Genomic DNA, 16,414 nt, shown 5'->3' with positions numbered 1-16,414 from the left:
CAATTCCAGAACCAGGACTGTGATGGAATCCATCAATGTGGTTGTTGATGATCTAACTCCAGCAAGAAAGAAGGATGTCGAAGAAGATGTCAGAACATCGGGAGACAATGTAGCAGATACAGCTAAAAGTGCAGAAAATGCAGAAAACTCTGATTCTGCTACAGATGAACCAACCATCAACCAACCTGACAAGAGACCCTCCATTAGAATCCAGAAGATGCACCCCAAGGAGCTGATTATAGGAGATCCAAACAGAGGAGTCACGACAAGATCAAGGGAGATTGAGATTGTCTCCAACTCATGTTTTGTCTCCAAAATTGAGCCCAAGAATGTGAAAGAGGCACTGACTGATGAGTTCTGGATCAATGCTATGCAAGAAGAATTGGAGCAATTCAAAAGGAATGAAGTTTGGGAGCTAGTTCCTAGGCCCGAGGGAACTAATGTGATTGGCACCAAGTGGATCTTCAAGAACAAAACCAATGAAGAAGGTGTTATAACCAGAAACAAGGCCAGACTTGTTGCTCAAGGCTACACTCAGATTGAAGGTGTAGACTTTGATGAAACTTTCGCCCCAGTTGCTAGACTTGAGTCCATCAGATTGTTACTTGGTGTAGCTTGCATCCTCAAATTCAAGCTGTACCAAATGGATGTGAAGAGCGCGTTTCTGAATGGATACCTGAATGAAGAAGCCTATGTGGAGCAGCCAAAGGGATTTGTAGATCCAACTCATCCAGATCATGTATACAGGCTCAAGAAGGCTCTCTATGGATTGAAGCAAGCTCCAAGAGCTTGGTATGAAAGGCTAACAGAGTTCCTTACTCAGCAAGGGTATAGGAAGGGAGGAATTGACAAGACTCTCTTTGTCAAACAAGATGCTGAAAACTTGATGATAGCACAGATATATGTTGATGACATTATGTTTGGAGGGATGTCGAATGAGATGCTTCGACATTTTGTTCAACAGATGCAATCTGAATTTGAGATGAGTCTTGTTGGAGAGCTGACTTATTTTCTGGGACTCCAAGTGAAGCAGATGGAAGACTCCATATTCCTCTCACAAAGCAAGTATGCAAAGAACATTGTCAAGAAGTTTGGGATGGAAAATGCCAGCCATAAAAGAACACCTGCACCTACTCACTTGAAGCTGTCAAAGGATGAAGCTGGCACCAGTGTTGATCAAAGTCTGTACAGAAGCATGATTGGGAGCTTACTATACTTAACAGCTAGCAGACCTGACATCACCTATGCAGTAGGTGTTTGTGCAAGATATCAAGCCAATCCTAAGATAAGTCACTTGAATCAAGTAAAGAGAATTCTGAAATATGTAAATGGCACCAGTGACTATGGGATTATGTACTGTCATTGTTCAGATTCAATGCTGGTTGGGTATTGTGATGCTGATTGGGCTGGAAGTGCAGATGACAGAAAAAGCACTTCTGGTGGATGTTTCTATTTGGGAACCAATCTTATTTCATGGTTCAGCAAGAAGCAGAACTGTGTGTCCCTATCTACTGCAGAAGCAGAGTATATTGCAGCAGGAAGCAGCTGTTCACAACTAGTTTGGATGAAGCAGATGCTTAAGGAGTACAATGTCGAACAAGATGTCATGACATTGTACTGTGACAACTTGAGTGCTATTAATATTTCTAAAAATCCTGTTCAACACAGCAGAACCAAGCACATTGACATTAGACATCACTATATTAGAGAGCTTGTTGATGATAAAGTTATCACACTGGAGCATGTTGACACTGAGGAACAAATAGCAGATATTTTCACAAAGGCATTGGATGCAAATCAGTTTGAAAAACTGAGGGGCAAGCTGGGCATTTGTCTGCTAGAAGATTTATAGCAATTACTGTTATTTGAACGTGCTCAAACGTTAATAGCGCGTTCTCTACTGGGCCAAAACAAATTCGACCGTTGCTTCACACGTCCCTCTACATTCCTCATTCAAACTCATATTTTAGTGGTAATCTCGTTTTCAGCATTCCCTAACAGCTCTCAGAAATTTACGAAACCATTCCAAACGCTCTGCTTCTCCATGGCTACCTCACCAAAAGAAACTTCAGCTCCTGGTTCACCCTCTGTACCATCATCTCCATCATCCACCAAAGCACCATCAAACCTGGAACAACCTGAATACCATATCCAACCCATACAAATGATTCCTGGTCAAGCCCCTGTTCCTGAGAAACTGGTCCCCAAAAGACAACAGGGAGTGAAGATTTCTGAAAACCCTAGCCTTGCAACAAGTCCTAGGGAAGTAGACCCGGAGATGGATAAGAAGATCCGCAGTATTGTGAGTAGCATTTTGAAAAATGCTTCTGTCCCGGATGCTGATGAAGATGTTCCAACATCTTCCACCCCAGATGTTTCTGTCCCTGATGCTGAGAAAGATGTTCCAACATCTTCCACCCCAGATGTTTCTGTCCCTGATGCTGAGAAAGATGTTCCAACATCTTCCACCCCAAATGCTGAAGTCCTCTCTTCACCCAGCAAAGAGGAATCAACAGAGGAAGAGGATCAAGCCACAGAGGAGACCCCTGCACCACGGGCACCAGAACCTGCTCCAGGTGACCTCATTGACCTAGAAGAAGTAGAATCTGATGAGGAACCCATTGCCAACAAGTTGGCACCTGGCATTGCAGAAAGACTACAAAGCAGAAAAGGAAAAACCCCCATTACTAGGTCAGGACGAATCAAAACTATGGCACAGAAGAAGAGCACTCCAATCACTCCTACCACATCCAGATGGAGCAAAGTTGCAATCCCTTCCAAGAAGAGGAAAGAAATTTCCTCATCTGATTCTGATGATGATGTCGAACTAGATGTTCCCGACATCAAGAGGGCCAAGACATCAGGGAAAAAGGTGCCTGGAAATGTCCCTGATGCACCATTGGACAACATCTCATTCCACTCCATTGGCAATGTTGAAAGGTGGAAATTTGTATATCAACGCAGACTTGCCTTAGAAAGAGAACTGGGAAGAGCTGCCTTGGATTGCAAGGAGATCATGGACCTCATCAAGGCTGCTGGACTGCTGAAAACTGTCACCAAGTTGGGAGATTGCTATGAAAGTCTAGTCAGGGAATTCATTGTCAACATTCCCTCTGACATAACAAACAGAAAGAGTGATGAGTATCAGAAAGTGTTTGTCCGAGGAAAATGTGTTAGATTCTCCCCTGCTGTAATCAACAAATACCTGGGCAGACCAACTGAAGGAGTGGTGGATATTGCTGTGTCTGAGCATCGAATTGCCAAGGAAATCACTGCCAAACAAGTCCAGCATTGGCCAAAGAAAGGGAAGCTTTCTGCAGGGAAGCTAAGTGTGAAGTATGCAATCCTGCACAGGATTGGCGCTGCAAACTGGGTACCCACAAATCATACTTCCACTGTTGCCACAGGTTTGGGTAAATTTCTGTATGTTGTTGGAACCAAGTCCAAATTTAATTTTGGAAACTATATTTTTGATCAAACTGTTAAGCATTCAGAATCCTTTGCTGTCAAATTACCCATTGCCTTCCCAACTGTATTGTGTGGCATTATGTTGAGTCAACATCCCAATATTTTAAACTACACTGACTCTGTGATGAAGAGAGAATCTCCTCTATCCCTGCATTACAAACTGTTTGAGGGGACACATGTCCCAGACATTGTCTCGACATCAGGGAAAGCTGCTGCTTCAGGTGCTGTGTCCAAGGATGCTTTGATTGCTGAACTCAAGGACACATGCAAGGTGCTGGAAGCAACCATCAAAGCCACCACAGAGAAGAAAATGGAGCTGGAACGCCTGATCAAAAGACTCTCAGACAGTGGCATTGATGATGGTGAAGCAGCTGAGGAAGAGGAAGATGCAGCAGAGGATACTGAATCAGATGATGATGATTCTGAAGCCACCCCATGACCATCAGACCTTTATTTTTGCTTTTACTCTTACTAGCTATAGGGGCATGTCCCTTTGAACAATGGATTACTATTGGTCTGTAATATTTGCACCTTAAGTTCATGCATTCTACTTTTGTCAAATTCTGTCTAAAAAGGGGGAGTAATGTATTAATGGTATTATGCATGATTTTGAGAAGTAGGATACTATGTATGCAATAGTAGTATTATGCATGATTTATGATTTTGAGAAGTAGGATACGATGTATGCTTGATTCATGATTTTGAGGGGGAGTTGTATGTATATGATTTTGAGGGGGAGACTACTGCTGCTGCTGATGATGACTGATGTAAGCTACTAGTAGCTGATAGAAGATGCTGCAGTAAGAGCATGGAGACAGGGGGAGCAGAAAGCTGATGTCACGTGAGATGTCTTGACATCCTGGAAACGACTTGCAACTTGCAGAATTTTGCTGTCGCCACTACAGATACCGCTGTGCTTGATTACTCTGATAATGAAAGTTGCTGATCCCACTTGCATAACTGCTCGTACCTGCTCAGGAAGTGTCTAAGTATGTTTTAGAAAAAATTTGCCAAAGGGGGAGATTGTTAGTACTTAGCTTTACTGAGCTTTAAAAGATTGGCTAAAATTTTGTTAAAACATAAGCACTTAGACAATGAAGGAAAGCTGGAGTTGCTGCACATGATGTCAAGGAATAAGATCGGGCTGCACAATGCACAAGGCAAGATAAAATGTCAAATGAAGAATTGAAGCTGCAGGATCCACGATGTCGGATACAATGTCCAGGACATCCTGCCCGAAAATACTGGAGTTGCTGCACAATGCACAAGGCAAGATAAAAGTCAAATGAAGAATTGAAGCTGCAGGATCCACGATGTCGGATACGATGTCCAGGACATCTTGCCCGAAAATACTGGACACATAAATCTGTTATATCTTTAACAGATTATTGTGCAGTTAGCAACAGATTAGACGATCTATCTTTAGGAACGAATTAAAAGATAATTAAAGTTCGAATTACAAACTAGAAGAGTTCGTTCAGGGATTAAAGATTAAAGATAAAAACTAAAAGATCAAACTGTATCTTTTAGATCTTTAAGTGCAGATTTTTCAGGAGAATGATAGATCTCATCCAGCGCAAGTTGTTGCAGCCCAGATACGCACACTGCTATATAAACATGAAGGCTGCACGAGTTTTCAACCAAGTCCGGGATTGAAGAGTTATTTTGTGAGTTTTGGGACTTGAGTGTTTTGTGAGCCACCTTGATGCTACCCTAACATCAAGTGTTGGACCTGAGTGTGTAGAGTTGATCTCTTTTGTTCAGAGAGCAATCTCTGGTGTGTCTTTGATTTATTTGTAAACACGGGAGAGTGATTGAGAGGGAGTGAGAGGGGTTCTCATATCTAAGAGTGGCTCTTAGGTAGAGGTTGCACGGGTAGTGGTTAGGTGAGAAGGTTGTAAACAGTGGCTGTTAGATCTTCGAACTAACACTATTTTAGTGGATTTCCTCCCTGGCTTGGTAGCCCCCAGATGTAGGTGACGTTGCACCGAACTGGGTTAACAATTCTCTTGTGTTATTTACTTGTTTAATCTGGTCATACTCTCAAATATAATCTGCATGTTCTGAAGCGTGATGTCGTGACATCCGGTACGACATCTGGCATTGGTATCAGAATTTCAGAGGTTATGAGTGATCAGAAAGAAACGACTCCGAATAGAGTTGTGAACTGGCCATTAAGGACTCTATAGTGATAATTTTCCTTCTAAATTTAATTACTGTGAAAAAGAGAGAGAAAAGAAAAAGAAAAAAAATTTCCCATGGTTTTCTGCTATTTAATTTATTACTATTAAACCAGTCATTATTTAGGGACGCCACAATTGGTGGTATCAGAGCAAAAGTTGGATTCTAGTGAACCTGTCCATGGTCTTACTGTGTGAATGCTGAAACTTGGAAATAGGTTTCGGGGAGTGACGTTAAGTCACAAATTGTGTGTAATTCTACCTTCTTGTCTTAAGCAGGAATGTGCAATTGATTTAGTAGAATTGTTGTATATACATATATATATAGACAGAGAGATATTGTTGTAACTGTCATAGCCTATATGGTACACTCTCTCAGTAGAATTTCTTGGGTACTAATAGCTTCCCTACAGGTTAGGTATGGCAGGACTTGGTAGGGATCAGAACCGTGGTGTCCTGGACCGCATCATAGCTGTGCTGGAAAATCTAGTGCAGGAACGTGATGTGGAGCCAGCAGAGTATCGGGGACTCATGGCTTTCCATAAGAACCACCCGCCGAAGTTCAGTGGGGACTATGATCCGGAAGCTGCTAGGTTATGGTTAGCTGAGACTGAGAAGATTATCGAGGCGATGGGTTGCCTCAAGGAGCATAAGGTCCCTTATGCGACGTTCATGCTCCAAGGAGAAGCTGAGAACTGGTGGAAGTTCGTGAGACCTACATTAGTAGCACTTGGAGGCGTGATTCCTTGGAATGCCTTCAAGGACAAATTCCTAGACAACTATTTTCCACGAGATCTCAGGAAGCGAAAGGCAAGAGAATTTCTGGATTTGAAGTAGGGAAACATGTCCGTTGGAGAATACACGGCCAAATTTAATGAACTTCTACAGTACTAGCCTCAATACCAAGATGCTCGGAACAAAGAAGACTTATGTGCTCAGTTTGAGAATGGGCTTTGACAGGAGATTCAATAGGCAGTTAACTACATGCAGACCACAGATCTCAATCAACTGGTGACAAAGTGCAGAATATTTGAGGACAAGATGAAAGAAAGGCAAGCTAGAGGCTTTGGAGGACCACAAAGAAGTCACCCTTTTAGAGGAAACAATAATAAGAGGATGAAGCCATATTCTAGCAACAAGGGGAAACAACCTATGGCTACGTCCAACATGAGCTTGTCAAGGGGGACTGGGGTACAGTGCTTTCAGTGCGGAGGAGCGCATCTTAGGAGAAATTGCCCACAACTCCAGCAGATACAGGAGAATCGTTTCTATATTTGTGGCAAGGTAGGCCATTATGCTCGAGAGTGTAGAATGACTGGGAGACCGACGGTAACTACCAATTCTAACACAGTCAATCGTGGATCTACTAATCCCACAAGGAGCAGTAATGTTAGCAACAACAACAGTGGTGGAAGACCAAAGGTACCCTCTCGGGTATTTTCTATGAGTGGATCAGAAGTTGCTGCCTCCGACGATTTGATACAGGGTAAGTGTTTGATTGCTGATAAAATACTAGATGTACTCTATGATTCGGGTGCCACGCATTCGTTCATATCTCATGCATGTGTGGAGAGGTTGGGATTATGTACGACGGAGTTACCATATGATATGGTGGTGTCTACTCCGACTAACGAGCCTGTAACCACCTCTCGGGTGTGTTTGAAGTGTCCTATAACTGTTGAGGGTCGATCTTTTATGGCGGATTTGATTTGCCTACCTTTAGCTCATCTAGATGTGATCTTGGGGATGGACTGGTTATCTACTAACCATATCTTTTTCAACTGCAAATAGAAGATGCTAGTATTTGGTGGAAATGTAATTCCAAATGAACCATTGAAAGAGAATGCTGCCAACGATGGAGTGGGGGATGTTCGAACCTACATGGTGTTGTTCTCCATGAATGTGGAGGAGGTCTCTAAAGTTAGTAGTATACCGGTAGTGTCAGAATTTCCAGAAGTCTTTCCTGATGACATTTGTGAATTACCACCTGAGAGAGAAGTGGAATTCATTATTGACTTGGTGCCTGGGGCGAATCCAGTGTCGATCGCGCCCTATAGGATGTCTCCAGTAGAACTAGCAGAGGTGAAGGCACAAGTGCAGGATCTTTTAAGTAAACAATTTGTTTGCCCAAGTGTATCACCGTGGGGAGCGCCGGTCTTACTGGTTAAGAAGAAGGATGGAAGTATGAGGATGTGCGTAGACTACGGGCAGCTGAACAAAGTCACTATCAAGAACAAATATCCCCTACCGAGGATAGATGATTTGATTGATCAATTGAGGGGAGCGACGGTATTTTCGAAGATAGATTTGCGATCGGGGTATCATCAAATCCGAGTTAAGAAGGAAGATATCCCAAAGACTGCGTTTCAGACTCGGTATGGGCATTATGAGTATTTAGTCATGCCATTTGGAGTGACTAATGCTCCGGCTATCTTCATGGCCTATATGAACCGTATATTCCATGATTACTTAGATCAGTTCGTGGTTGTGTTCATTGATGATATCCTAGTGTATTCAAGGAATAAGGAGGAGCATGAAAAGCACTTGAGAATTGTGTTACATATCCTGAGGGATAGGAAATTGTTCGCCAAATTGTCGAAATGTGAATTTTGGTTAGAGAAAGTGCAGTTCTTGGGGCACGTGATTTCTAAAGACGGGGTTGCGGTGGATCCGATTAAAGTGGAGTCGGTTATGGAGTGGCAACAACCGACAACTCCAACAGAAGTTCGAAGTTTCTTGGGGTTGGCCGGCTATTATAGGAAATTCATTGAGGGATTTTCTAAATTAGCACTGCCCCTAACTAAACTGACTCGTAAGAATGAGAAGTTTGTCTGGAATGAGAAATGTGATCAAAGCTTCCAAGAGTTGAAGAGGCGATTGACAACAGCTCCAGTGAGAGATCATTTGAAGTGTATTGCGATGCGAGCAGGCAAGGCTTAGGGTGCGTCCTCATGAAGTTAACTATCCAACCCATGATTTGGAACTAGCAGCTGTGGTCTTTGCCTTAAGGATTTGGAGGCACTATTTATATGGTACTCGTTTTGAAGTTTTCAGCGATCACAAGATCCTCAAATACTTGTTTGATCAGAAGGAACTCAATATAAGGCAACGAAGATGGATGGAGTTCCTCAAGGATTATGATTTTGGTCTTTCCTACCATCCAGGAAAGGCTAATGTAGTAGCCGACGCGCTGAGCCGGAAGTCCTTATATGTTGCGACCATGATGATTCTGGAACAGAGATTGATAGAGGAATTTCGAGATTTAAATTTGGCAATCGAGATGCGACCCAAGAACTTATTTGTGGGAGCGTTGCAGATCACCAATGAATTCGTAGATCACATACGCAAGGCTTAACAGGATGACCAGTTTTTGCAAGGCAAAGTGTTAGATGCAATGGGAGATAAGGATGTGGAGTTTAAAAAGGATACAATCGGGTTAATTAGATTCAAGGGGAGGATATGTGTACCACCATTAGATGATTTGAAAGTTAAGATCTTGGAAGAAGCACATAAAAGTCATCTTAGTTTCCATCCAGGGATGACTAAGATGTACCAAGATTTGAAGAGAAGTTTTTGGTGGCATGGTATGAAGAAAGATGTAGCTGAATATGTAGCAAAATGTTTGACATGTCAAAAGGCCAAGGCTGAGCACCAGCGACCATCAGGAGAATTAAAGCCACTAGAAATTCCAGAATGGAAATGGGAGAGAATATCTATGGATTTTGTATCTAGTTTACCCAAGACGAGTCGTGGACACGATGCTGTGTGGGTCATAGTAGATCGACTCACCAAATCTGCTCATTTTATCCCGGTAAATATGAAATATAAAATGGAGAAGTTAGTAGAGTTGTATATCAAAGAAGTAGTAAGGTTACATGGAATTCCGTCCAGTATTGTATCAGACAGGGACCCGAGGTTTACCTCGCGATTTTGGACAAGTCTGCATGAAGCATTGGGGACAAAGCTGAAGCTCAGTTCAGCTTATCATCCTCAAACAGATGGTCAGACTGAACGAACCATTCAGACTCTAGAAGATCTACTTCGGGCGTGTATTATAGAGCAACAAGGCAGTTGGATGGAATGTTTGCCATTGATTGAATTTACTTACAACAACAGCTACCAAGCCAGCATTGGTATGGCTCCTTTTGAAGCTCTATATGGGCGGAAGTGCAAAACTCCTCTTTGTTGGTAAGATGATGGGGAAGCAGTACTCCTTGGGCCTGAAATGCTACAACAAATTACCGAACAAGTGAAATTGATTCGAGAGAAAATAAAAGCATCCCAGGATAGGCAGAAGAGCTATTATGACAGAAGGAGAAAGCCATTAGATTTTTAGGAAGGAGAACATGTGTTTTTGAAGGTTTCTCCTGTAACTGGAGTCGGGAGAGCTCTCAAATCTAGGAAGATGACGCCCAAGTATCTAGGTCCGTATCAAATTTTGAAGAAGGTTGGGCCTGTAGCTTATCAAATCGCTTTACCACCGAGCTTATCGAATTTTCATCCTGTGTTTCATGTCTCTCAACTAAGACGATACAACCCGGATCCATCACATGTACTTGCACTGGATGAAGTACAAGTGAAGGATAACCTCACCTATAAAGCACAACCTCAGAAGATTACTGACCGAAGAATGAAGTCGCTGAGAGGAAAAGAGATCGCGTTGGTGAAAGTGCAGTGGGGACCCGACGAGGGTGATTCAACCTGGAAGTTAGAGGATAGGGTGAGAGAATTGTACCCAAGTTTATTCCTAGAGTAGTTAATTTCGGGGACGAAATTCCTTAAAGGGTGGGAGTATTGTGACATCCTAGAATTTCTACCCTGAATTTTGTAAGTGTACATTTTAAATAATTATATATATATATATATATATATATATATATATATATATGTATTATTCAGTGTATATATATATATATATATATATATATTCTAGGTAGAAGTATGTACTTTGGGAGAGACATACGCGGGTTAGGCTAATTAACGAAGAGTAATCCAAAACTGGACAGTTATAGATTAATTCTCAATTAATTAGTCTAAAAATTATTGTTTTACGTGCGACTTAAAATTTAACCAAACCAACCTCTGAACCACGCAGCTTGTTGTTCCCGAATGATAAAGGGCGCAGAATCTGTCTCTGCACGTTTACCCACTCAGCTTGTCATTCTTGAATGATAAAGGGCGCAGAATCTGTCTCTGCACGTTTATCCACTCAACTTGTTGTTCCTGAATGATAAAGGGCACAGAATCTGATGCAAGCTCCATTGGAGCTTGTAGGCCTAGGATCTTCTTCATCAATGGATTTCTTTGCTTCTTGGAAGATGAATGGCAGTGGAATGAAGAAAGGAAGAGAGAGAGGAGACGCCACTTCAAGGAGAAGATGAGTCTAGAAGAAGCTCACCACCATAGGAGGCCATGGATAAGAGCTTGGAGGAAGAAGGAGATGAATGAAGGGAGAGGGAGAGAAGAGCACGAAATTTTGTGCTCCAAATGAGCTTTGAAATCTGAAGTTTAATATTCAAATGATCAAAGTTGAAAAAAATGCACACACATGACCTCTATTTATAGCCTAAGTGTCACACAAAATTGGAGGGAAATTCAAATTTCACTTGAATTTGAAATTGAATTTGTGGAGCCAAACTTTGGAGCCAAAATTTCACTAATTATGATTAGTGAATTTTAGTTATGGTTCAGCCCACTAATCCAAGATCAATTCCAAGATTCTCCACTAAGTGTGCTTAGGTGTCATGAGGCATAAAAGCATGAAGGACATGCACAAAGTGTGACTATATGATGTGGCAATGGGGTGTAGTAAGAAAATGCTCACCTCCCCCTCTAAAATTTAATTGGATTGGGCTTCTACCAATTCAATTAAATTTATTTCCAACCACACACATCAAATATCCACTTAGTGCATGTGAAATTACAAAATTACCCCTAATACAAAAAGTAGTCTAGGTGCCCTAAAATACAAGGGCTGAAAAATCCTATATTTCTAGGGTACCCTACCTACATTATGGAGCCCTAAATACAAGGCCCAAAAATAATGAAACCTTAATCTAATATTTACAAAGATAAGTGGTCTCGTACTTAGCCCATGGGCCCGAAATCTACCCTAAGGCTCATAAGAACCCTAGGGCCTTCTCTTGCATCTTTGGCCCATTCTACTTGGGGTCTTCTATCCAATGCCCTTGCGGGGTAGGATTGCATCATTCCCTACCCCTTGAAAAGGATTTGACCTCAAATCCCGAGGTTCTTGAAACTCTGGGCTTTTTTCCTCAACACCTGTAAAAAGAACAAAAACATATGTATTAGTGGTGTTTAGTATGTTGAAGTAAGGTAAGGTTTGAAAACTCATTTCCTGGGCATCTTCCCATGAAGGAACATAGTTCCTCACCAACTCAATGAGTGGTGCTACAAGTATAGAAAAATATGGGACAAACCTTTTGTAAAAGTTTGTTAAGTCATGGAAGCCCCAAATTTTTCTTACACTTGGTGGAGCGGGCCACTCAGGAATGACTTTTATTCTCTTAGGGTTCATGGGAACCCCTTGATCACAATTTAAAAAATTAAGAAAAGTAAAGCAATAGAACATACCTTTTTCTGTATTTTCATGTTGATTATTCCTACCAAAAAGTATGACAAACCTAAGGTGTCCCATATGAGTACCTAAGTTTGTATTGAAACTAAAAATAAGAACAAACCTACCTAACGAGTGCCTATGTACACAAATCATGAAGATGTTAGGTGCACGAGTGATTTTACAAATGAGTGTTGCACCACCCAAAGCATTCATCATACCACCTATTTTAGGGATTTGGTGCCTAATAATACCTATTTTGGGCACCAAGAAAGCACAAGGATTTAAGCTCTTGCGAACCAAATCCTCATCCAACAACTCCTTTACTTGAGGAATAAACTCAAGCCTAAGAGGTGTGGCAATGCGAACAAGTGTCTTTTTACAAAGGAGAAAATGTCGAGGTTGTTTAAGAGGGGAAATTTCTTTAATATTTGTCTTTATTTCAAAATGTCTTTCCTTCTTAGCTAACCTCTTGGAGGAGACACTTACCTCCTTACACTCCTCCTTAACCATTAAAGGTTTTCCTTCTTCTTGGGGGTAGATTTCTTCACTAGATTCTTCCCCTTTTGCTTCTTCACTTTCACTAGAGGAAGGTGAAGTAGTAGCCTCATCTTGGCTACTATAAATGTCTTGGCTCCTCATAATCATGGTTTTCTTGGTGGAGCATTGAGAAGTAATGTGTCCTCTTCCAAGACATTTAAAGCACTTTATGGAGCTAGTCTTTTCTTGCATACTAGCCTTAGGGGGTTGCTTTTCTATTGTCTTCCCCTTATCATCATTGGGCTTCGAAGGTGCTGACCCTTAGATGCCTAGACCTTGGTCTTTCTTTGGATAAGAATGATAGCCATAAGATTTTAAAGTAGGCTTTCTTTTAAGTTTTTGCTCTACCCTTATTTCCTAATCTAAGTAAGCCTCTTCATTGTCCTTCCCATGGAAGTATGGGAGTTTAATGTTAACCTCTTGAGGCTTTCTTTCATTTTCTCTCCTATGGGAGTGAGGTCTAAGATGTGACCTATGCCTTCCTTCATAATAGTCACGAAGTTCTTCACTTAGGCTCTTGCAAGAGTTATGACTACTATAGGAGGCATGTTTTTCTCTTTTCATTTCTTTCATTATTTTTCTTCTTTCTTCCTCTCTTTCATCTTTACTTATTTCTTCCACTCTTTTTTTACCTTTTTCTTTTCTCTCTTGTTTTTCTTTTCTCTCTTGTTTTTCTTTCCACAACTTAAGGGATCTCAACTCATCTAATATCTTATACAAGGGGTCCTTAGGAGTAGAACCCTCACCATTAACACTAGATGAAGAATGAAGACTCATGTTGGTTCCTAAGTTATTGTTCTTTCTTGTTGGGGGTTTGAAAACAAAAGGTAAAAGAAACTATGGTTGAAACTAGCCAAAATAAACACTAAAAGAGGTGTGAAAGATAAGGTAAAAACTAATTGGTAAAAGGCAAGCTATCTAGGCGGTTTGACAATGGAGGGTAAAGGAAATAAGCTATGAAATAAGCAAGAAATTAAAGTGCAAGAAATGTAAACTAGGCGGATCCTAAGAGTGTTTGGATGACCTCATTTAAGGTTCCCAACAAAACACTCACTATCCTAAGGGGAAATTGCCTAAAATTATTACACACAAATGGAAGTAGGGTGACCTAGCGGAGGCTCCCAACTTACTTCCAATGAAAGGCCTTTTTGTTACAAAATTTGAAAGCAAAGCAAATTGCCAATTACAAAATTACAAAGAAAAAAGTCCTCAATTGTGGTGGCTATTCTCTCTTTAGTGTTTCACTCAATTTGGAGTGCTTCTTAGTCCAATAGCTCTTAAGGTGGTTGGCCCCTTGCTTCTTGACTCAAATTCTTCAAGATATGGCACCAATCCTCCTTTCCAATTCCCTATATGGCAACTCACAAGCAAGGAAACAAAGAGACAAGCAATAACCAAAGACCAAAAAAAAATGAAATGAAAGCTAAACCAATAGAGTTTTAACAAGACAAATTTCCAAGGATTATTCAACAATTAAAGCAATGAAAAGCACAAAAAGCAAGCTAGGACTCAAAGAGAAACCTAGAATGGCTCTAGAGTAGAGTAGAAAAACTCTAAAAAAAAGACTCAAGAAACCTCTAGTTTTGGCACTTGTTTTCACAATAATTTTCAATTGAAATTTCAGAACTAGGATTGGTATAGAATAGGCACCAATTATAGAACAAATTTTGAGCCAAAACAACAAGCACACTTTCCTTTCACTTTTCCTTTTTTTTCCTGGACACTGATTTTTCTGCCAACTTGTGTGATTTTTCTTATTTTTTCCTCTAATCCAAATCGCTTGGTTCTTTTTCTATAATTGTTTTCCAGATGTCTAGAAAATTCAGTAAAAATTTCAGCTCAAAACTCGTAGTGACCAATTCCCAGTAATTTATACAATTTTGTATGTTCAAGCTGCCAGCACCAGCGATTTCAACCTAGAAATCAAGAGTAGTGTTTATGTTGCTTAAGGCTTGGATAGTTACAATTTGTGTTTGCTTATGCTCAATTATCTTGAATAACACAATTCAAGAGAGCTTAAGACTTATTTGATTCACAAATCCAGCCACAACTCAGCACCACAACTCAACTTCATCATAGGCATCATGTAGGAAACTTAGAAAGCAAAAAAAAAGTTCAAGAATAAGACTACTTCTAGGAATTGATTTAGAACATGTTATGAACTAAATAACATGCATAAATTAGACTCAAAATTCAAAAGATAGGATAAGAATGACAAGAATACATGAACAAATGTATCTAGAATTCAATCAACAAAATAAAATTCAACACAAACTTAGAACATAATGTGACAATTACTATGACTAAACATGACTCTAAGACAACATGGATTAAGTGATTTATACTTAGATTTTTGTGTTTTTTTTTCTAATCAATATTTTGGAACAAAATTTAGATCTAAAGGTTCAGCACAAGAATATTATGAATGAAAATTGATAGAACCTAAAATCAACACAAAAGCAAGATTCAAGAGTAGATCTACAAAATTTGAACCATAGAAATGCAAGAACAAGTGTAGATCTAAGATTTAATCGGTTTATTTTTTTTTTAATCTACTCTAAACAACACCAAACCACAAGACAATGGAGGATATACATGGAGAATAAGATGAAGAACAAGGAATTAAAGAGAATTCACCGAATAAAAAGATAGAGGAAGCAAAAGAACATCACCTAGATGAAGATGCTCTGATACCACATGATGCAAGCTCCATTGGAGCTTGTAGGCCTAGGATCTTCTTCATCAATGGATTCCTTTGCTTCTTGGAAGATGAATGGCAGCGGAATGAAGAAAGGAAGAGAGAGAGGAGACGCCACTTCAAGGAGAAGATGAGTCTAGAAGAAGCTCACCACCATAAGAGGCCATGGATAAGAGCTTGGAGGAAGAAGGAGATGAATGAAGGGAGAGGGAGAGAAGAGCACGAAATTTTGTGCTCCAAATGAGCTTTGAAATCTGAAGTTTAATATTCAAATGATCAAAGTTGAAAAAAATGCACACACATGACCTCTATTTATAGCCTAAGTGTCACACAAAATTGGAGGGAAATTCAAATTTCACTTGAATTTGAAATTGAATTTGTGGAGCCAAACTTTGGAACCAAAATTTCACTAATTATGATTAGTGAATTTTAGTTATGGTTCAGCCCACTAATCCAAGATCAATTCCAAGATTCTCCACTAAGTGTGCTTAGGTGTCATGAGGCATAAAAAACATGAAGGACATGCACAAAGTGTGACTATATGATGTGGCAATGGGGTGTAGTAAGCAAATGCTCACCTCCCCCTCTAAAATTTAATTGGATTGGGCTTCTACCAATTCAATTAAATTTATTTCCAACCACACACATCAAATATCCACTTAGTGCATGTGAAATTACAAAATTACCCCTAATACAAAAACTAGTCTAGGTGCCCTAAAATACAAGGGCTGAAAAATCCTATATTTCTAGGGTACCCTACCTACATTATGGAGCCCTAAATACAAGGCCCAAAAATAATGAAAACTTAATCTAATATTTACAAAGATAAGTGGGCTCGTACTTAGCCCATGGGCCCGAAATCTACCCTAAGGCTCATAAGAACCCTAGGGCCTTCTCTTGCATCTTTGGCCCATTCTACTTGGGGTCTTCTATCCAATGCCCTTGCGGGGT

The 16,414-nt window shown here is 40.4% G+C and overlaps 1 protein-coding gene across 1 annotated transcript in view; it reads left to right on the top strand.

Moving 5' to 3' along the window:
• The first annotated feature begins 10,053 nt into the window (after positions 1-10,053).
• The window catches only part of LOC113002158 (uncharacterized), a 59,957-nt gene continuing 53,596 nt past the window's right edge, over positions 10,054-16,414 (top strand). Inside the window, exon 1 of the mRNA XM_026129116.1 lies at positions 10,054-10,368. Coding sequence (XP_025984901.1) covers positions 10,054-10,368 — 315 coding nt within the window. The remainder of the gene's footprint in view (positions 10,369-16,414) is intronic.

This window comes from Glycine max, chromosome 7 (assembly GCF_000004515.6).
Source record: "Glycine max cultivar Williams 82 chromosome 7, Glycine_max_v4.0, whole genome shotgun sequence".
Taxonomy (NCBI): Eukaryota; Viridiplantae; Streptophyta; class Magnoliopsida; order Fabales; family Fabaceae; genus Glycine; species Glycine max.
Note: the sequence above shows the minus strand (reverse complement) of the source record. Positions and strands in the feature narration are given on the sequence as shown.